This window comes from Bombus vosnesenskii, unplaced genomic scaffold (genome assembly GCF_011952255.1).
Source record: "Bombus vosnesenskii isolate JDL3184/JDL3185 unplaced genomic scaffold, Bvos_JDL3184-5_v1.1 scf7180000016263, whole genome shotgun sequence".
In the NCBI taxonomy this organism is placed as follows: domain Eukaryota; kingdom Metazoa; phylum Arthropoda; class Insecta; order Hymenoptera; family Apidae; genus Bombus; species Bombus vosnesenskii.
Window position 1 is genome coordinate 700,804 of NW_022884332.1, and position 23,435 is coordinate 724,238.

Here is a 23,435-nt window from a genome sequence, read left to right on the forward strand (position 1 = left end):
GCGGCAAGTTCCACAGGTCTGCAACAAGTTTTCTGGTAACGCGACGACGGAAGCGTGGAACGCGAGTTTCAGTCGGTACAGATATTGTAATTGGAACGTAGTCCTCCTGCGAATAGGAGAAACGTTGAGAACTCGTGAGAAATTTATCTTGTTACTTTATAGACGATCAGGATTCGATGTAGCGTAAGCGGGTTTCGAGATTCGGAAAAATTTGACAAACCGAGGTTTCTGTTTCTGTTTCGCTCTCCTTACATAACTAAGGTGAAATAGCGATTAGATAATCTTGTACGGAGAAAAAGATATTGTACGATTATATCTAATATTTTGTAGTATTCTAATATTTGTAATAACCTCACGTTAGATCCGATCTGTTTCAAAATCAGCAACGAACAGTTAAGTTAAATTCAGTCGGATCAACCGGTGTTAATAAATTGTTACAAAAGTTGTCAAATTAGTTTTGTCGAATTTACAATTACTCAATTTAAAACGTGGATATCCCTACTCGTAGCTTCGTAGCTTCAAAATACACTTCGTTGCGTTTGAGAGTTTTTAAATTCCCTAAAAACGGAGCAAAGGAGAATAGTTCTATTACCGTCAAAACAAAAGATTCGTAATATCATCGTCGCGGAATTTCAATGACTTTAACTCTTTGAAATTGGAACTGACCTTACTAATATCGCTGATAATTCCTAACTGACCGTATTGACGAGCTTTGATATTTGCCGAGAGTTCGCTTTTGGTGGACATTAACGAGAGTCCTTTTGAGGCCCCTGATCGATCGCTGATTTTATACGAAAGAGATACCGCGCAACTGGTCTCGAATTTGGTATTTGGAAATGCAATAAACTTTGCGGGACTTCGACCAGAGTCGGCTTCGGTCTGGATCAGTTTAGGCTCGATGTTAAGCTCCACCTTTTGAATTTCCCCTCGAAACTGAAGCTGTTCAGGGACGACTAAAACGAGTTTTTAAATTGGTATTAGAGTTTCGAGTAATAAATTCTAATTTTGCTCGGTAGAGTGTTCGCGATACCAATAAATTAGAGCCTTAATTCGAAAATATGTCGTCAAAATTCTTAACTCGATAAAATTTGATCGCGATCGTAAAGCGTAGGTCGTTCGAACTTACGATGCGTAGGTAACAGTAGCTCGCTTCTCAAAGTATACTTTAATGAACGAAGTTTCACGATAAATGGAACAAATAATGGAAATATTTAATTCGATATCACGCTTTAATAGATTGTACGGTGGAAATTGTACATCGCGCAGTGAACTTTGTAATAACGTCATTTGAAATTAAATCGGTAAGCGATAAGCGTTTTATCGACCGAATGCGATTTCCTGTATTACAAAATACAATTAGATTACGCAATAGAGAAATGTAAACGATGGTTACAAACGTTGCATTAAAATTTCTTCTTTAATATAGTTTAGCGGTGTATTTTGTTTTTGTAGAAATTTGCGAGAACGCCGGTAAAACGTTTCTGTAGATTATCCGGTCTTAACCATCGTCATTAACATTAACTGGTGTAACTGACACAGCGAAATTAATAATAAATTAGTATGTACGTAAATACGTATATTAATCGCGTAATTACAGAGTCTACGTTTCAAATAAATCGAAATAAATTGGACCAAGCTTTTGCAGCTGCGAAAGAAAAAAGGAAAAATGTTCAAACGAACGAACCTCGACTTATTTCTTAATTACAAACCTTTATCAAGAGAGGGTTATTAAGTAGAAAAATATATGTTTCTAGATTTATTTATAAATCCTTTTCCGTAGACGCGATTCCATATAAATACGATAGATATGTAATAAAAAATTGCTCATAAGAAAAATACGAAAAGTGAATCATGATTTGCATCGCTTCTATACAATCACCCTTTTCATACGAACGTCTTCGGTTTAGTTTTCGGCACACCACCACTCGTTCGCTAATGTATACAAATTATACACACGCACACAGACACGTATACACGACAGAATAAACAGCATGAAATCATGCACGAATCTCTGGCGAGGTTCTCGACGGAATCGTTAATACGACGCTTTAAATACGACGCTTTTAATAAGACCACGGTGTCATTAACCTTCGCGATCCACTTAGCGACTGAACGTTCTCGTTCTTCGCGACGACTCCACTGTTTTTGGAATTTCTCCCTCGCAATGTTTACGTTTACGAGGATTTCCACCTTCTGGCCATTGTACCCGCGTCTTATAAAATAGCTTCTAATTTGCTCGTTCCTATATCATCGACCAAGCTCTTTTAAACGATAAATATGCGACTCAAAGTTAATTCGTTTCTCGTTTGTGGTAATTTTCACAACCAGCGGAAATCCCTTGCGCAATTTATACAGTAATAATAATTGACGATAATCATTCATAGTTCCACTGATACTTATATTATTAACGAAACGTTAGAAATTATCGATCGGTGTATTTCGTGGTATTACAGTAACAAGTTTAACGATGAAACAACAGTTTTACGATAAATTTCATAAACGACAAGTAATCCGAGTACCTCGTTTGACGCGATATGGTAAAATTGTGAACGGAGAGTTTACATTCTGCATTTTGTGATTCGACACCTATGAATCTTCTTTTATCGTGCTACGTGTATTATCCTTCGAAGAATCACAACCACCGATCAAACGTTTTTAGCATCAACCAAGTTTTCAGGACAGAAAAAAATAAAAAAAAAAAAAAAACATAAAAAAGCTCCGCTCCCCAGCGGCTTAAACCCAAAAATTGTATTATACAACGAAAAATGTAAAGCGCCGACACATAATACAGCATGGCTACGTCGTACCGCCGCGTATCGGTACCTTTGCCTAACATATCATTACAAAAATTCGCCGTTTATTGCGAATATGTACCTAAAACTGCATTCTTGGGTTCAATAAACAACTTTAAATCGTAAAAAAAAAAAAAACGTTTTTAGCATCTTTCGTAGCGGCGTTCGAAACTTCTCCGCAGAAACGGCAAAACGCAATACACTTAAAAAGTCGAGTCTAATTCAAGAAATAAAATTACACGCACGTTTCCTACCTACATTTGTTTCTTCAATTTGATTTCCACCAAGCATATCACTTGCAAATATAGAACTCGAACAGATTGCTCTAGCTTTTGACGTCATATTCCTCATAACCTTCTTCCTGTTCTAAGTTCACCGCCCACGTTTCACACGCGAGAAACACCCTTACGTATCGTGCCTTTCTAATTTTCAATATAATAGGACAAACTTCTTGTTTGCTCACACGACAAACTTGGGTCGACCACGAATACAATTTCTCCTTGTCTAACGTACATTCGGGATATAACATCGTTCCCGAGACATTGTCATCTTATTGTCGTTGCGCGTTGCACAAGTTTGAATTCGATTTACATACGGTTACGGTAACTGGATCCCGTCGTATTGTGTCCTGGTCTAGTGTTATGCAATATGTGCGGTATATCGAGAACAAAGCGTGGATATAGCTATGACGAATCAATGTACGTTGTTAGACTCTTTACATTAATTTATGGGTTACGTAAACAGCGTTATTTTAGGTGAAGATTTATCACGATACAGAGTTTGATTTCTTTCTTTCATCGATACAGGGGTATGTATAGTTGAAATGTATGAATTAAATAGGTGCTTGATTCACGAATATCTTTATATCGATCAAAAATTAGTAATTTATATTAGATTTTAAACGAACGTGAAAATTCACCGGAAACTTACGAACAGCTCGAGTCTATAATTTGCGTATGTTATACTCGATACTGTAATAGATTGGCAATATAACGCCAGGTTCATAATTTTGTTTCTTTTACGATTTATGGATTGAATTGAAAACGTCAGTGAACAATTGGTAGAAATGTTCGCCAAACGTGTTACAGAGAGTAGAAATCCATAATTTCAATTGTCAAACTTTTTTACATGAGATGACTATGCGTAGAATATTTCGATAGATTAATAATATATGATCGACGATTCTTTCGTTCTTGTATACGACATACATTTTTTTATTCAGTTCTTCATAGATAAAGTGATTTAAATTTGCAATTTAGATTTGCAAAGATAAGCGAGCAAATGAATACGTTTCGAAATTTAAAATCGTCGGAAATATCATTACGGATAAAGTGGAAATGGACTTGTCGTTTTAAACAAAATAATAATAGTAATTATTATTCTTTGTACCGTATAGATTATTGCTTTCAAATTCTACAACATGGAGATTAAAAAATATACTTTTTCAGGATTGACGGATTTATAATTTTTAGATATTTGTTCGCTGTATATCGTTCGATTACGTCGAAAACTTTTTTACTTCTTAATGCCGAAAATAATGGCGATTAGTGTTACGACTTACTTTTATTTCGCGCCTTATCGTCACTTTTGCGACCAACGTAATTGCATACTTTGGGCGGCGAAATTTCTGGTACAACCCTGTCTTTCTAAATGCAAATTTGACGCGCGCTCTTCCACCGCTCTAATCTCTTTAATATTCGCAGTGCAGGATACTCGAAACGACGCTAGCCAGATTGCGTTCCGTTAACAGTGTTTCTAGATGAAACTACAGTATTTAATTACAGGTCGAGGAATATACAAACGGGCTTTGTTTTCAAAAATTTCCATAATTTCCTGTTGTTTCCTCTCGATCAAAAATCAAGGAGAAATGGTGCAAGAAGGAAGAGAACAACTTTTGCGGAAAGAATTTCTGCGCAGAAAACAATTTCTATAATATCTCTATAAAGGAGGCATTTCTAAAAGTCTAAAGTACTTCTACAGTGTTTTTACACGAAGGGTACAAGATTGGATTTTCCCATGAGATAAAACGTTTGAATATTTTTCGAAAAACTTTATGACGCTTGATGTCGAGTTTACCAAATATTTTTTACCACTTCCATTGGGTACGCTACGCATAACTACATTACAAAAGTTTCGTGTTGTCGAGAAACTTTAAGGTGTACTCCACTTCGTCGCGACTTAGTCGCCAGAACTTGCTTCCTTATTGCATTTCAGCCCCCTCAGAAAAATGGGACGAGAGGTTCGATATACGAGGAACGTTGCCTTCGGCATTAAATATTTTCTCGTTTTCAATTTTCCCCGAGATATTTTTCATAATCAGCTTAACACCGTTATGTACATCATCGATGTTTTATCTCCGTTTTTAAAGGAAAATAATGGGATTCATGAAACTTTGAGGATACAAGGGACGAGGAGATGTGTCATGTTAAAAAGGAAATATTCTACTATGGAAAGCTTAATGAAATTTTTTAATCACGTTTATTGGAACGAAAAGTAAAGCCTGCCTTATAAAGAGAACATATTGTACCTTGGATGCTGTAAACAAAAAGTTCACGTATCTTTGCAACATAAATTAAAAGATTTGTTTATGAAGATATTTTAATTTCTTACTATTTATATTCCAGCGGTAAAAATTAAAAATTTGCTAAGTTAATCCTGCAGCAGATATTTTTAGTAATAATCGTTTCTCTAAACGAAACAACTACTCGTACAAAAATTGTCTTATGCGTCCCACATCCTGCAACAAAGTTTTTAATTAAATACAATCAGTGGAACTCGTAAACCAACAAACTCGCAAACTTCTTGAAACTTTAATTGTTACCAGAACATAATCACGGGTCTCCCTTCTCTTATCTCACAAAATTCTCCTTCGCCAACCACGCGTAAATAAGAATATGAAACGAGTCTCGAAGTGGAATAAGGATTACACGCATCTTTCAAAAGATACACGTTACGTTGCACCGGAACGTCTATTATCCAACAGCTTCTCGAGCCAGTAAACTTTGCGTATAATATCCTCCTACACCCGTAGAACCTGGAATCAAACGAACATAAAATAAAGTAACCGACAGAAAGCAAAAATTGGGGCCGATGTCGAGTTTTACGCGATAATTTTGAAATCGGGATCGAGGTCAAGACGCGACGAAACCGTGTTGGGAAGACTGCGTCTGCTCGTAGTAAAACAAAAGATGGAAGGAGAAGAGCACTAGCGATGGGATTAAGTTCAATACGTTTTTGTAAATTCGAATCAAATGCAATACCCGAGGTTTACCTTATAAGGCTGAAATGCTACTCGCAACTAAACTGGAGATTTTTATGCTTCTATCGTCAAATTTAGAGCTACGATACAGCTGTACAGAACGTACGTAATATTCGAAGATTTAAAAAATGTTATATTTAATGGAAGGGATGAACTTTTACGTAGGTTCATTTTCTTCAGTTACGTCGATAAAAGTTAGCCTAGCCATAATGTATAATCGTTAATTCATCGTACTTGCGAAGCGTTCGATCTTCGCCAACTGTTTTCCAGCCTTAGAACGAGTACGTGAAAGTTTCGACAGTCTACTTACAAGTACTTTGATACTAGAATGACGATACTCTTACAATTATACCAATCGACTCATGAGAGTCGGAAAAGCAAGATGGATATAGTCGATCGTTGGCATAGAGTTAAAAATTGCTATTTATTGAATATTACTATCTTTGTTGAAATAGCGAATTTCAACGATAACCAAGGAACGTGGTTTTAAAGGAATTTCCATTAAGATTCTCGTAAAGTTCCAAACTTATTTGAAAAGGGCTCGATTCTACTTAGGATTACTTCCTTCGTTTCTCAAAGTATTTATAGACTTAGAATCTATCGCGTTTAAGTTGAAATCTACTTGAAAACAATGCTTCTTTTTTTTTTTCGAAATACAGTACTAATCTAGTCGGCCAAACTACTTGCGACGTATTTCAGTCCATCGCTAGAAAGCACGGAAAGCGATGGAAAATCGCGGGACGCGAGGAAACGCGCGAGGAAAGCGAAACGGGTACGTCGGTTTCCAGGAAGGTGTAAAAAAGAAAAGTACAGGAACAGGCGGGCAGAAATAGCGTCGGTTAATTTTGCACCGGTCCGCTGCTATAAACGTACATCATACAGCCTCCGCGTCTGTTCATCGTCTGACCTCCTCTTCTTTCTCGCGCCTTTCTTTTTCTTCGTTTCTGTTTGCCTCCTTCGTCACCGCCTTTCTTCGTCCCTTTGTATACATACACTGAACGTCTGTTATCAGTTTACGACGTGGAACTTCTTCTTCCACTTCTACGGTGTTTCTCTTGAAAAGCTTTTGCCATTATCTTAATTATGGAAATTGAGGTCTGACGGAAAGAGGTTTTTGTAAAACGGCCGCGGAACGAAGCAAGAGGCTTTATCAAAGAATTGCTTGGGAGCTGTACGTATTCGTGAACAGACGACTCGAGGTGAAATTTCCTATTATGAAATTTCCATGTTGCGGTTGCTGGAAGAGAATCGGTTTGCAAAGCGTAATTTGTTTTTTTTTTTTTTTTTTTTGTAAGAAATATTTCGGTATTTTGATCAATTTATTTTTGAGCTACATTGGCTCGAATCTAGGTAAAAGTTAATTAGAATAGATATGGTGCGACGTATTATAGGGGATCGTGCAATTTTACTCATTTTATCACAAGGAAAGGACATCGTGTGCGTTAAAGTTGATTTTTCTTTATTTCGCTTTATTACTACCTTTATTACCGTTTCAACGTTAGTAGAATCTAATATTATCGAACATAGACCAAACATTCATCGCTTTCTATAACCAATCGATACCTCACTCCCTTAAGGTCGCTGAGATTTACGTGTTCCTTTCATCCGATTTCCTAGTACATTAAGCAACTCCGACCTTCTGAATCGCGTCTCCGTCGAAACGTACAAATTCTGTGTGTAAACATTTCGCGAGCGACGTTTCTCGTTTCAAAAAATGACTATTTATTTCGATCGGTGTAAAACTTTGTAACACGTAATATTATCTATCGCGTATTTTTGAACTGCTCGATAGGGATTTCTATCTTTTTTCCACACGATTGGAAATTTATCCTGTTCGCAATAAGGAAGAAATAAATAAACCATCTCGAAAATAGTTCTCGGAGGAAGTGGAAAGATCTTCGGGAAGTCGTAAAAAATTCATTCCTCCGACCTATCGCTTTAACTGTCGTAGCCCGTTGCGATTTCTTTTCCCCGTTTATTTTCCTATTTCTTCTCTTCGTTGTTTTCTTTCTCTGTGAAAGATTGACAAACATTTAACTCCCGCTACCAAACTATTGAAATCTCACCACAAAACCAACAATCGCTCGACCAGCTGAAATCATCGGACCACAGCATCGACGCGATTCCCGGAAGCGGCGGACGTTTGGCGATGGTGGTCGACGAGCGGACGCGTGGACGCATTTAGAGTGGCGGGATCACGCTTAGCTAGCGCGTCTCCGTTCGTTTATTTACAGCGGTTCCATTCGATTATTTTCCTTTCCGCCGCGCGATTTCCTTCTCATTTCTCCCCTTTCCTCGATATCTCGTCCTTGCCGCGGACGAATAAAGGGGATGGTCCAAGGAAAAATAAATGAGGCAGCAAATCAAAGGGATCTGTAGCCCCTCCTCTTCCCATCTTTCCATCCCTCTTCCTCGATAATACCTCTTTTTTCCTTCATGCCCCCCCCCCCCTCTCTTTCAGCGACGCTCTTTGAGCTGCTTTGTGTAGCGCCACGTCGTTCATCTTCTTTTTCCCCTCTTTGTTTCAGACGTACCCAGCGAGCAATCCGTTTTCGTCATGCTGAACGGCGAGGAGAGCGAACTGAGATTCCTGAACGTCGCGAACCCGAAGGTGAGCAACCGCTTTCGAGTTCCGCGTGTTAGCTGGAGGGCGCTTTACAAAAGACGCTTAGCGTCCATCCTTTGAGAGAGCTGCGTTATTCGATCGGCTCCCCCTTTCGACTTCTTTCAGGCGATGCTTTACAAGGTTTACGATGTCCTGGAATAATGCCGATTTGTATGCTTGAATAGTGTGTTAAGTGGAAGGGAAAGGATCTTTGCGAATGGTTGAGAACGATGGTGTGGGAAAATTATTTATTAGCGGAGTTGCTACTATGCATCTACGAGAACATGGTTAGCGGAGAAACGCGGGTCTGTTTGCTTATTTCTCGTAGACTCGATAGCGTCATGTGGTAGATAAGCACGTACGAGCGAAAGCGTCGCAAGTTCAAAAATAAAATCACGTAACAATTTCGCGATTATAGAAGTTTCTGACGAACGGACGACTTGCTTAGCAGATTAACGAATCTCGGAATCAGTGATATTAAATTAACGAGACTTACCAGTTTCTCAAGATCGGTGTCTGCCGTAGGAAAATGTAATATTGTACAGTATGATGAAAATTATATCAATCGTCGCATGAATCTTCCATCAGAGCGTAATTGATATAGTCCACTTGTACGTTGATCTATTTTGAATAATCTAATTTAAATACGTGTTGTATTAATATTATTATTCTTCTAAGTAGTACGTTCGTATTTTTGTTTCGTACAGACGGAATTGGAGAATATACATCCGGATGCCTTTGTCATCATGTATTCTGTGATCGATAAAGCGTCCTTTCAGAGAGCAGAAGAGTACCTAGAACGTCTCCACGACCAGGATTTCCTCCGAGGAAAGTCGGCTATACTAGTTGGGAATAAAGTGGATCTGGTCCGATCTAGAGTGGTTTCTTCACAAGGTTGGTATATACACGCGTATAAAGGTATCGATCGTTGGTGTAATATTTAAAACAATTTAAAAACAATATTTGGAACAGTTTTTGTCGAGAAAACGGTCTTTTAGCGGAGATATTTCAAAAATAGTTTGCGTATCGAAAGGCGCAAAGCGCGCGAGAAAATCGCGAAAATCGAACTATGAATTGTATTTATCGCAGTACGACAGGCGCGATTATTAAATGCTGTGATTCCCGATTTATTTACACGATGGATATACAGATTTTATTATCGGAGTAACTGAAAAATCAATTACGAAGCTACGGAAACATTTACACATTGCTTTGACGTTTAATATTTGACGCTAATATACAATTAATCCGCTTTTCCACTACGTTTAAACATAATTAAATTTCCTTTCTTATAAATTGACATATCCAATATCCGAAAAATCCGATTCAAGAGAGAATGAAACCACTTTAAACTCCAATTTCAAATCTCAATCTTATACAACCCTTTTTCGTCCTGCATTCTCGACAAACCAAGTGAGGCGTATAAATAGAAGATATTATATTTCTCGTACGTAGTACATAATATATAACGACGCAGAGTAAAACGATAGTTCGATAAATATTATATTTTCTCTTTCGCAAATAGCACGTTCAAAATCCTAAAAATCCAACGTAAAGGAAGAAATAAAATCAATCTAAATACCAACTAGAAATCTGAGCTGTGTATCGACCCCCTTCTCTTTCTGTGCATCGAGCAAATCGCCCAAAAGATGTTTTACTTTTGATAATTAAAAGAATTAAAAATTCGAAAAGTCCAAGCTGAAAGGATCAATCCGAGTATCAAGTAAAAATTTCAATCCTGTATCAACATTTTTCTCTTCCTGCTTCCGGAATAGACCAACCATAACGTACTGCGCTCTTAATAATTGAAACAATTTGGGACTCCCAAAAATCTAACGAAAAAAAAAAAAAAAGAAAAAGGGAAGAACGAAAATAACACGACGAAAAAGACCAAATAAAAGCAACGTAAATACCAAGCGAAATTTTCTATCCTACGTCTACTTTTTCTTTTCCTGCATGCCGAACAAATCAACCAGAAGATATTGTGCTCCTGATAATCAAAAGAAAAGTTCTTCTGATCCCCCTTTTCATATTCTTACCCAGGATAACACCATATACTGACCAACCGTGTTATTTTCCACCGTCCTACACGCGCCCTTGGCAACTCGATGTTTAAATATACGCTTCCCTTCTCTAATCCGACGCGTGCTGCCATTGCAGATGGCAAGTGCATGGCGTGCACCTATCGGGTGAAGTTCATCGAGGTCTCGGTCGGGATCAACCACAACGTGGACCACCTGCTGGTCGGGATTCTGAATCAGATACGACTGAAGAACGTGCAGGGGAACGCGGAGAACCGTACCGGAAACGGAGCTAGCGAGGGCAGCGGCCACTGGTATAAGTCTAGAGGCGTGGTACGAGCCAGCATGAAGGCCAGACAGATGCTAACCTGGCTGTTTGGTAAAGAGGACAGCAAGTTCAAGAATTGCGAGAATCTTCACGTGCTCTAATAGGCGAGCGGGTGAATTTTCTTTCCCCGGCCGTACCTGACGGTAGATTGTAAGGGCGGTGCTGTTCGGCGCGATTACGCCACCCCTGCATGATACGATACTTCCGGAAGATCATACTGTTCGGCCGAGCAATAGTGAAGTCTCTGAGAGAAGTCAAAGTCAGCATGACATAGAGGGATCTTCGTCTGTCGATTAGCTGATCGTTTTAAGAGTAACAAAGTTATTTACTCTGTGTTTGAAATTGGTAGATAAAAAGGCACGAACCGTTATAATTTTTTAATCGTTTCGCAGTATTTGGTTCGATGCGGAGTAATTATCATATACAGCGTAGTTTCTGTAATTTTTATAAAGGAATATAAATTACTAAAATCTGTGCATCTTTTTGCTACTCGGTTTAACGCAGAGATTATCAAATAAGAGTATCTGTAAGATTCATCCGTCGATCAGTCATTTGTACGTGGTTTGTTTTAAAAACTGCTTACTTTATATTTGAGATTTGCAATTTCGATAAACGGTAAACTACTAGGATCCGTGAGACTTTTTGTGGTACGCAGGTTATACATATCTTAACCTGTTTAATTAACGCGGAATAATTATAAACCGAATAACATCGTCATCTGTAAAATATCTTCGCCCATCGATCGGTAAATTGTACGTTGTTCGTTTCGAAACTAACGAGACTGTTTATTTTACATTCGAAGCGAATAAATTATTGGAAATAATCTGTAAACTTTTTTTATAATATTCAGCGTATACACGTCTAATTAGTTTAATGTAGAATAATCATCAAATAAATAACGATATTTTAAGTGATATCGGTTACTGTTGTTGCTCCATCGCGACTTTATATTCTCCTTTATATCGAATTAATCAACCTAACTGCAAATAAAATTATCTCTGTAATTTCTTCTTATAACGAGTCATCGTCCTTGTACGTTTGAAAATTCTATGTGGGACCATAGAATAACCGATACCAGTGCTGCCTACCTGCTTAGTCGTACACGTTAGAGATTTTACTTTTGCTCGGTTAAGCAGAACAAGCTAGAAACCTTGAACGGTGCTACGGAATTCTGACTGGAATTCGTGAGACTAGTAATCGGGTGAGATTGTATTTCGTTCGAGCGTGGTTCCGCTTGGAATGGCCAATTTGGTTTCTGAGCACTCCAGCTGATTTGGCTTCTGATTTTTGGAATCTTGGATATTCGAGGCACGGAATCCATCGAATTTCCCACCTTAGGTTTCTCCTTCTTTTACTCTTTTTTAACGTCTTTTCGAGAAACAGTCAAATTAAATAGAAGACGACAAATAGTTTATCGAATGTGACCTTGTTAAGAAATGCTACTCTAGTTGCAAAGGAGTCAACGAATATAATAATATAACAGCGAAATATAATTCCACGTATAATAGAATGACATATTACAATAAGCACTAATCCTAGAATACAAACGTTATTAAAGATATCCGAGTAACATAAACGTCTATAAAATGTACAATTCTCTCCAGATTTTTATTTCGATAGCATAATATTATATTTTACTTTTCATCGACACTTCGATATCTTATTCACTTAATAATTCAAGATTAAATATTTTATTTGTAACAGATGAAAGATCTCTCAATGGCAAAAGTCACATGTGTTTGTGTTCTAGAATTAACGGCGACACGATAAATTATAAAGACCAGGAACCGCGATAAGATTATCTTTAAACGTGTCATTTTATTAACCTGAAAGAGAAACAATCGTGGGACGAAATTGGTCATTCCAACAGCCAGAGTAGAACCTGGAAAGATTGGGGTGCGATCAAAGTGCCAATTAATTAAAACGAACGTGACCACTGTTTCTTTTTCGAACGATTAATTTTAATTAATGTTAGCTCTTAAGAACTTCCGTCGAGGATCCGCTCGATACCTACCGTAATTTCGATAATGATAAGTTTGTTAAGTCGTTATCATCGTCTGTGTTGGTTCGTAGTCTATACATGAAAAATAAATTGTAAATGATTCACACACACACACACACACACACATACACACACGTACAGAGGGCTTGATTAATCCTTTGATCGTTTGGTTCTTTTATAAAATATATATTCGAATCTTTCAATATTTAACGCTAGAACTACCGTAGTGGTCAAAATGATTTTAATTCATAATTTTTCGCGATAATTTTATAGCGATATTTCATAAGAATGTATGTATTTTACAATTAATTTACGATGTATTTACGGTGCATTTTTGGAGATTTGAATAATTTCCTGTTTACTGTATCGTTTGCATTATGTATTTCTTCATATACATAATTTCACTTCAATTCCTTTGTTGCGATTTTTATGCTTTAATCGTTGGTAACTCTAGCGTTTATAAATCTCGCTCCCGATACGATCAGAATAATTTATGATGCAGTGAAAATTATAATTTGCATTAATAATTGAAAAGTGAGAATCTGTATCGTTTGTGTTTGATTCTCGAGCTTTCTCGCGGTATATCAAAACTTTATTTCTATAAACGATTCCATTATCGAAGAGACTATCAGCAGAGAGCTGAGAGACAGAGAATTAAAACGAAGAAGAACCTAGTCGAAAGAAAGAACTCGACAGACCCAAAGGGTTAATCGAAAGGACGAATCTTGGTGAAACTCGGCGAACACTCCTGATAAAGAAGAAACGATCAAAAAAGGGAAAACAAAGTAGTTCAAATCGATTTCAGGACGGGTACGAAGGAATTTAAAAAATCGGACCATGGCATGAATTAGCGGCCAATAATGTTACGTCGTTACTGTACAATAAGACCAATTTAATCTTTTTAATCCGAGTTGTATATACGATAAGTTTAACGATAAACAATTCTGTGTACCTACCTAACACAGAAAAAAAGAAAGATAGGGAACAAAAGAATGAACGAAAGAGAAAAATAGAAGAATGACGAACAGCAGCGAGATACGTGTGTTATATTATTATAAATATACATACATACATACTTATATGCATATATAAATATATATGTATATATTTATAAATTCCTAATGTACGATGAATATAAGTCCACGTTAGTTTTATGTAGATGTATCGTTAAATGATCGACGTGTTGCTGTATTGCGTGTTTTCCTTAAAAGGACGGGTACCATGGAGAATATTCATTTTTGGGACACTTTGAAAGCAAATACGAAAAATAAAGAAGACCATACGTAGGTACACGTATACATACACACATACACGCACACACATACGTATTTACACGTCTACACGGCCCACTGTCTATTTTCTGCGATCTCTATGCCTATGTATAACCGAATTATATATAAATATATATATATATATATATACTCGTGTATATGTATATACAGGGTGTTGGGGAAAGATGGTTCAAGAATATTCAATTGATTGTATGTGTCATTTTCTAAACAAAATGTTTCAGAGTTGTAATAACAAACTGTTGTTCGTCTTTGATATATGTCACTTCTATTTATGTACGATTACTTATTATTATCTTTTATTTCATGTACGATATTTTTTTACAAAACGCCGGTTGTAATAAAGTGACGAAATATTTTTATTTACTTCTCTATAACTCTTCATTCTTTCATCCTTCATTCTGACGTTCTTCGGACAAAAAAAGTCATTTCAATTTGATATTTCGAACTATTAGCTTTGCCTCTACGTTGGATTCATCAGCTATGTTAACTGTTATCAGAATTCTTGTTCGTAGAATTCTTTGTAAACTGTAAATTTGTATATTCTTGAACCGTTTTCCCGAAGTATCCTGTGCATATATTTAAAACGAAGCAGTGTTGTAACAAGTATAGTTCGCGCGGTATATCCGTCTCAGGGGCCAAGTTACTGGACTGTAGGATAAAGAAGCACAGAAAAAAAAGAAAAAAAACGAAGGAATAAGAACCATTACGATTAACAGCTTACGCTAGCTGAGCTAAAGGCATCCATTCGAAAGAAAAGCGCACGAAAAATCGAAAGGAAGATAAAAATCATAGAGAACGGTATTATATTTTCCAAAGTGCTGTTAAACGGCGTTTGCAAATGGGATATCGAATTGAAAAAGAATCTTGTTGCAAGTTTTGGTATTATGAAGTGTGCATAGAGATTATATGTCAGAAGAATTAGCGTTTCGAAGTAGTTCGATAAGACGATAAGATTTTGGTTCAGACTTAAAGCAGAAAGCGTTACCAAGTTTATGGAAGATCGGCCGTTAAGCCAACGAAAGAAGGGAAACGGTTTGGGGAGCATGATACATAATTAAATTTAAAACGGATGAATAAATCTCGATTTTAGTAGAGGAAGTTGAGAAACTCCGTTATCAAAGCTGAATGATCAAAAATGGAAAATAAATTCTAATAGTGATTTAATAATTGCAAATTAAATGCAAGATCGCTCTGACAGATTTCTGGCCAATTTAGAACAATTCGAATTGTGCGATCAAAATAAAATTATTTTACTACAATGGCTGGAACTACTGAAAATCGAGGACAATATTAAATTGTGAATTCTATCGCAAAATAGGTAGCAATAGGATGCAAATTTTTGCGGCTCGTTGAATCAAAACAATATGAAAGATAAATGAAATACGAATAATATGCAACTACGTATAACGTGAAACGAACTGTTAAATATAATTACGATAAGAGGGATGTTAAAATCGACAAAAATTGTGATTTAATAGGGGAGTCGAAGTAATTTCTTTGTTAAAAAATTCTTTCGTAGAGATACGTTTTTCGACTCACAGATCGCAAGACTATCTTCTTACAGCACTGTTAAAATCGAACCAAAAGCCAGAAGAGTGAAAGAATATAAAAGTAACAGGACGTAAGATTCAAAAGAAACGAACATCTTGTAACTTTAAGTAAGAATCGTTCCTTTGTTCGCTCAAACGAAGATGGCGAGTTAACGACACGTCGTCATCGACCATTCGATTTATCAATTGCGAAACCAGCCAAGGTATACATTATCGTTTGCCATCGGTTTGCGTCGTCGTTGCTGCTGTTGTTGAATTAATTAAAACAAGAGAAGATAAACCAGAAAGACGGAGTTCTATGGAATCGTGACTTGAACAAGAACCTTCGCGAAATAAAAGAGCGAGAGAGGTTAAAAAAAGAAAGGGGATTCTTATCAAGTGCCTTTGTGTATTTTTGTAATTTAAGCTAAACTCGATGTAAGTCTTTAATCCAGAAATACAACAGTGTAACCATCAAATGTATATCGATTCTGCAAGCGCATGCTCTTATTAGTTTTCGATAATTCGTTGTAACTTGTCGTGCTTATAAACGTTATCAATTTTTCTACTTATTCTTCCACGTTCTTTTCACCGTTTCTTTTCTCCAAATTAACGTTATATCGCGGTTTCTTTCCTTTTTTGTTTCTCCTTCTGCTCTTCGACGTTCTATCCGAAGTCGAGAGAAGACGTAACGAAGCTCGTATTTCTAAATCTCCTAAGGACCTTGTAACAACATCTGGAAGAGTGAGAACGATAATGAAAGAAAGTAGCGAAACGATAATTAAATAAGGGGAAAGACGAAATAAGACGAGAAAAATAACATTTTCTTTAGATTTTAAGCTTTCACGATGGTTGATGGACGTTATCCTTCTGGTTTTTCGGCATCAATCGCGTTGTGCCTTCGGATGCCGGCTTCCGCAACGTCCGCGAAATGTTCGCGCAGAAGCGTAGCGCGTAACACGACTGATCCCGAAAAGCCAAAAGCACGATAGTTTGTCGTCGAAAGGGGAAATAATTTCGAACCTAAAGGTGCATAATCGTTTCGAAGATATCGACTTCCGGTTTTCGACGATACACCCGCTCGATGTCTACCGATTAGCTGTTGCCAAGGTGAATTTATCGATGTTACTTCGAGTAAGCGAACAATGAAAAACGTTATCGTCGTTGTCTGTTCGTTGTATGAGTGGTGCGTGACGTGACAATACTGCCATCTCTCTTCGGCTGATAGGGATACGATTAGGTCGTCGCGACGCTTTTCGAGGAAAGGCAACGGAGATGAGAAACCAGGCGAATTCTTGGACTCGGCCACGCGTCTTTTCTGCGCTATATTTTAATGTAAGACTACCTGTCATCCAGATGGAAACGAATGGCTCTAATCCCGAGGGATTATTGTACTTCGGTGATAATAAAGAAGCGACACTTCAAATCCTCCATGTGTCTTTTCATTCATATCTTTTTCGTATTTTTAATATAGTCATCTCCGTCGTTGTCGTTTTCGTTGTATTCTTTAGTGTCAGTAACCTTTTATTCTGTTTCGATGGCAATAAAGAAGCGATGTGCAAAAGTTTCACACGTGTCTCTTCCTTCGAACTTTCCGATTTTTCCCAACTTTTCCCCACAAATTTTTCCTCGTATTCGTTGCTCCTTTCCGTTGCGCTTTCTATCGTCCGATCTTTTATTTTACTTCGATGACGATGGAGCAGCGAAATCCTCCGCGTCTCCTCTCATTCGCGTTTCCCGCTATTTAAAATTTCTTCTCCTCAAAACTTTTCCTTCGATCGTCGTATCTATCGTTCTACCTCGACGATAACAAACATACAATATCCAGAATTGTTCGTGCAATTTGTCTTTTCTCTTCTTGTTCCTTGTTATTCCCTTGCATCTTTTAGTATCAACAAGTACCAAGTTCGTGGTTTCTACTGGATATTTTATAGGCACGGAAACAAAGAGGTATCCAGGTCCGTAAATTTGTTTTTAGGTCGCAAACGGGATACCTCATCACCGGATAAAGAGGGTTACAAATTATGCATCTCCATAAACGAGAAGAAGGTCGTGTCCCGATAATCCTAGAAGTAACAATTTTTCGTTTATAAACTATCCATAGTTTATAACAATAGCTTTCATATATTTAGATTTTCATAGTTTTTAAATGGATTTGAACGACACGGTTCAAGTATGTACCACGGTAAGGTATAATACGTTTCAAGTCGAAAATCTTAAAAGAAATCAATTCTGACGATTACGTATCCTTCTTTATTCGATATTCCTTTAGCTATTTTTAATTTACCAAAAAATCAATTTCACAGTTTCTTCGTAGAAATTCTACATCTGTCTATATCCCTGTACGCCGGAAATTCATTCGAAACTTTCAACATATTTGTCGAAGGTCTACGAGTTCTAAACTCGTTATTATCTCCTGGAATCGATGCGATCTCGAGATCGATTTTAACGAGAGCCCTGAACTTTTCAGCTAACGAACGCACACGGTCCCAGTCGGATCCCGAGACCTGCACTTTTTCCACGTTAATATCGTCGTAAATCTTATTGGGACGCTTGGTTGATAAATAACGGCAGCCAGACGCATGCGTCCATGAGCATCGATTATTTTGATTGGTGCCAGATATTACCAGGCTCCAGTCGTGGCAGTTTGCCACGAGTCAAAACGAATGTCGAATTCTTGTAACCTCGAAAGCTCGGATAAACGATAACAAACGATATTCCGTCAAATTTGGAAGAAAAATGTTTCGCGCATCCTTCGAAATTGCACGGCGAAACGTGACCAAGTGATAACGTCGAACGCGATCGAGGAAAGATTTTACGTTTACCGTGGACAGAAGATTCGAATTGGAATTTTTGCCCACCATTGACATGCGTGAACAGAGTCGTTTGAAAATTTATCTGGCAATACGTGGAACCTTTTAATGGAAAAGTGTACCGATTGGTTGGCTACGGGAGATATTCCGGTGGAAAATTAATGGTATCGTCGAAAGTTTTTATTGTCAGGTAAATTATAAATAGCGGATAGGTGTATAAAATAAACGATGGAAAGAAAATAAAACGAAAGAGACACTGTTACCCTTTGTTCCTTAGCGTAGCTTTGATATTTGATTTTTAAAAGAATTTCGAAAAATGATATTGTAATAGCTTTTTCATCGTTTACTCGCCTATTTCGGCATCGATTACAGCGGCTACTTACCTAATTGGTATCTTCTTTTTTCAAACGATGCTCTGTGTTATTCTCGAGCAAACTGTTTTGTCGCCTTTCTCATATTTTATATTTTAAGCGCAAGACTAACAAATTTCTCGAAACGTTTTACAATTTTTAATAAAAGTTTGAGTATGAGTTTCAAGAAGATCCTCTTATGTAGTAGGATTATTTAAAGAAAGTATAAAGTACGTGCATTTTACATTTATTAAAAAAGAAGATGTACGAGAGGCTACTAATAGAAGATCGTAATATGCGTGGCGACACTTGAAATTTCATTGAGGAAACGCAGGAAGCGGTTTATGAAACGCTTATGATACCTTGGTGACCAGCCGAGACATCTTAGACACAGGATCGAGGCACGCGACTTATTAAAGAATTTTTAGTATCTCGCGTGGTATTCGTTCGCGAGATAACTCACCTGAATATTTTCTCACAAAATATTCTTAAAAGCGTTCACCTTCGTAGAAATAAACAGGTTGATTCAATTAAGAAGAAGATTGCGTAGGAAAAGAAACGGATAAAACGAGCACAATTGGTAACGTTAACGAGAAAAGGGAAAGATTAAAAATATCGTACCGAATGGTCGAAGTTAATTAAAAAATTAAATAAAAAAGCTAAAAGAAGTATTTTTAAGCAATTTCCGCCATTGTTTCCCTTTGTCTTTTAATCAAACAAAAAGCTCGTTCTGTTGAACATGGTTCACCTTGCGTATACGTACATTTCTCGCTTTCATTTACTCACGCGATATTTGCTGAAACAGCCTTGTTCGATTCGTGCTCGTTTATTTCAACGGAGTTTTCTTTAAGGCAGAAACTAACGGCTTTTGCGAAAAATTGATCAAACTCGCCGATGAACGAAGGAAAGTATGACTACCATAAAACCAACCACCTGCAAAGAAGCTATTCGACTTTGGGAGGAAGAGAACAAGCAGGAAGCTTCCACCGCGAAGGAAGTAATTCTGAGCTTCCAATGGCCTCCTATAGAAAAAATGGACAACGCTTTGGCGGTTTTGATCAGTTGCGAGAAGCTCTCGCTCTCGACGAACATGATCGAGAAGATTGCGGGTAGATATAATTTTTGATGGTTACTTTATACGACACGTTTAATATTATGTATATGACAAATTTAATTATTAACTATTTTATTCTCTCCTGTTACTAATTATCGCATCGTGACTTCCATGAATTTACGAGAAGTTCAAAAAAAATTTCTGTTTTTATTATTAATTTGTACTTTACGATTTGTCCAGTTGGACATTCGGTAAATTTTTCTAGTTTAATTGTTAAATAACACGTGGAATACTCTCAACGGGATGCCATCTTCGAGTTGGACTATCTTATTTCTTTAGCGAGACCAGTGGAGTGTTTTCTTTTTAGCCTTCTTCCTATGAGAGTAGTTCAAAAAAAAAAAAAGAAGAAAAAATGCGCAGAATGTGTTTAATATACAAGTGTATATGAAATATGCAAAGTTTAACACCTGTTAAAACATTTAGCAGATAAAACATATTTCTGCTTAGGTACTATCTTTTCCATTTGCTTTTATAAAAATATGAATTTACGTAAATATTTGCAGTCTTCTAATGATTATGCGTTACCTATAATAATATCACTATCTATTCATTCGATATTATTATTTCTTCAATTATTCGTTTATTTATAACAAATACAATTCTGATGTCGGTATCTATAAATTCAGGGAACACGGTGAAAGAATGTTATCAAATTTACCATGTTATATCTTATATTATTCGTTTGCAATACGAAGCATAAAAATTTCAAAACATCGATATTTTGTTATCTACGATACTCTTCGGTCAACAAATTTTCTACTAATATTTCATTTCTAATCAATTAATCGTCGCATTTAATTACACGTAAACGTTTTGCTTCAACGATTACGCTATGTCGTCGTCACTTTTATCTCGAGCAAATGACAAACTCTTCCCTCGACTTGTGCTGCTGTTCTTTCTTTCTTTTTTTTTTTTTTTTTTTTTTTGATATCACAATACATCGCTCGAGAAGCTTGACGCGACGGTGATATTAAGATGATATATCATGGAGGATCCGGAATCGGTAGATTCGCGTGGATCTGTCATCGTGATAAACACGCGGGATTAACGAATAAAGTCGTTCAATCGGGCAAAATAATCTCGCGTAAATGGATCGTACCAGCTGCTGGATTTCCTTAATCGACGTTTAATTATAGCTCGTTTAATGCCATTCTATCTGACTCGATTATAAATGAATTATAGACAACGTGTACTATTGTGCAAAACATCGTTCTTGCCGCGCGTTCTCTGGGTTTTTCTATATCTCAGAATTCACGTTTTTTCTAGATATTATCCATGTTTACCTCCTTTTTAAATTTATGAGAGATTTCTTGTTTTAATTAAATTCGATCCAAATATCTCTGTGCAAATTCATATTTGCATTAAAATATTATTATATTAGTGGAAGTGAATTTATATCTTTTAACAGAGAATGTTTTATCGCAATACTGATAAGAACAGGAACGAAGAATTAAGTCAGAGCGAGAAAAATATTAGAAAAAGATTAAACATTCGACTTTTATCACAGACTCGAATAATTCATGGTAAAACGTTAGCATCAACTTTGGCAAATTATTCCTCGATTAATTTTCAGGGATTTGAAAATTACATAAATCGCGTAAGTAGAGGGAAAAAGAGTTTTGAAATTGTTGGAATTGACGTAGGAATCGGAACACTGAAGAACCTAAGGATCCTCTCGTTAGGACGTAACTTGATAAAAGGATTCGCTGGCTTAGAAGCATTAGGCGACACTCTGGAGGAACTTTGGATTTCGTACAATCTGATCGAGAAAATGAAGGGAATCAATGCGATGAGGAATCTGCGTGTTGTCTACATGTCGAATAATTTGGTTAGGGAGTGGACCGAATTTAACAAACTTCAAGAACTTACCAATCTTCAGGATCTCGTATTCGTCGGAAATCCATTGTACGAGAGCTTAGAGGTAGGTTTATTTGTGTCATCTTCGTCTTTAGCTTAATCTTGCTGCATTTGTAAAAATACCTCAGAATCTCGTTATCTTCTATTCGACGTTATTAAGAGAAAGAATGTTACGTTAAATGTTATGTTATGAATAAACGCAGTTGACAAAAAGATATTTTTCCTGATTCGTGATTCTGTAACCAGAGTCTTCTTTGAACAATAATTTAATAAATGACGATGTTATTACTATCGAACTTGCAAATTATAAATTATAGATCGTAGATGTCTTTGTCGACAACCTTAAAATTTTATGTTAAACAGCACAATTACAGGAGTGCTTTGTAATTTGTCAAACTTAATTCTAAAATTTCATTTGTTCTATTAACAAAATTTGTTGTACGAGTCAAATGTTACGTTAAACGGGATAAATTATTACGAAAAACAACTCGTGGCTTTTAAAATTTCAGTAATAACGTTAGTTCGATTTTGTGCGAGAAAGCGATACGACAGCTCCTGACGTTACATAATTGTCAAAATTCAGGCTTCCAGATGTAAGACACGTCTTCTTGACAGACATTTCCCGACGTTTCACACCAGCGTGTTCTTTGAATTTTGATGAAGGTAGTCGGCGAAACGTTGGGATATGTTTACCAAGTAAGAGATACGCGTCTTTTATCTGGAAGCCTGAGTTTCGATAAATGTAGAAATTTCATGCATTTACGCTTTAAAATGTTATATTCAAATGTTTCGTACGAAATAATTTGTGGACTTCTCAAAACGTTGTATTCACCGAACGAAAGAAATACTTAAGTAAAGAAATGTTTGAACAATTTGATTGATCGCGATAATATTTCACAGAATGCATTTTTAGGTGGAGAACTGGAGATTGGAAGTCGCCAGACGTTTACCAACGTTGGAAAAATTAGACGGTGAATTAATTATACGGGCAGAAGAATGCGCGAATGTGTTGCAAAAGGTTGATAGTCCTGTGCAAACTCAGAAATCAGTCGAGTAAAATACCGTACAATGATGTCCTGATACGTTTGTAGATCTTTTTCGATTGTCCTTTTCATTTTTTACAGTTTGTGATTGATAATTTACTAAGACGTTTTATTTGTATAATCTTTTCTATATATATATATATTATTTTTAAGATTTGAGGAAGAAAATTTTGTAGAATTTTTGTGTATGTGTGGAAAAATGTAAAGCAGATATTTTTGTAAATTTAATACTGATATTTATCGTTGTTAATTTCTTTCATTTGGATAAGATCTCGTACCTCAGGATTCTTTCAAGACAATTTCATTTTTAGACTTAAACATTACAGTGTCATCTTCTTTCACGTACTTTGAATTATTCGTTTCAAATACCATATCTTCGTAATAAGAAACGCAAAGAAGGAAATATAGACTTCCTTCTTAGAAAATGAAA

At 36.6% G+C, this 23,435-nt stretch overlaps 2 protein-coding genes across 5 annotated transcripts in view; both read left to right on the plus strand.

Annotated features, from left to right (window-relative positions):
• Positions 1 to 17,259, plus strand: part of LOC117242095 (GTP-binding protein RAD) — an 80,802-nt gene extending 63,543 nt beyond the window's left edge. For all 3 annotated transcript variants that reach the window (XM_033508479.1, XM_033508480.1, XM_033508481.1), the window contains exons 5-7: positions 8,580 to 8,662; positions 9,364 to 9,550; positions 10,817 to 17,259. In XM_033508479.1, coding sequence (XP_033364370.1) covers positions 8,580 to 8,662; positions 9,364 to 9,550; positions 10,817 to 11,106 — 560 coding nt within the window. In that variant the 3' untranslated portion in view covers positions 11,107 to 17,259. The remainder of the gene's footprint in view (positions 1 to 8,579; positions 8,663 to 9,363; positions 9,551 to 10,816) is intronic.
• A 1,099-nt stretch (positions 17,260 to 18,358) lies between these two features.
• Positions 18,359 to 23,131, plus strand: LOC117242139 (dynein light chain 1, axonemal-like). 2 transcript variants are annotated; one of them, XM_033508566.1, is made up of 4 exons: positions 18,359 to 18,831; positions 19,847 to 20,100; positions 21,749 to 22,026; positions 22,876 to 23,131. In XM_033508566.1, exons 2-4 carry the CDS (start codon positions 19,902 to 19,904, stop codon positions 23,017 to 23,019), a joined length of 621 nt encoding a protein of 206 aa, XP_033364457.1. In that variant the 5' UTR covers positions 18,359 to 18,831; positions 19,847 to 19,901; the 3' UTR covers positions 23,020 to 23,131. The 2 variants fall into 2 exon arrangements, with proteins under 2 accessions (XP_033364457.1, XP_033364456.1); XM_033508565.1 differs by lacking the exon at positions 18,359 to 18,831 and having other exon boundaries at positions 19,749 to 20,100.
• The last annotated feature ends 304 nt before the right edge of the window (positions 23,132 to 23,435 follow it).

Coding starts and splice junctions, on each gene's coding strand:
- LOC117242139 (XM_033508566.1), top strand. CDS start 19,902: ATGACTACCATAAAACCAACCACCTGCAAAGAAGCTATTCGACTTTGG. Junction 20,101..21,748: donor CATGATCGAGAAGATTGCGG/GTAGATATAATT, acceptor GAATTGACGTAG/GAATCGGAACACTGAAGAAC. Junction 22,027..22,875: donor CATTGTACGAGAGCTTAGAG/GTAGGTTTATTT, acceptor ATGCATTTTTAG/GTGGAGAACTGGAGATTGGA.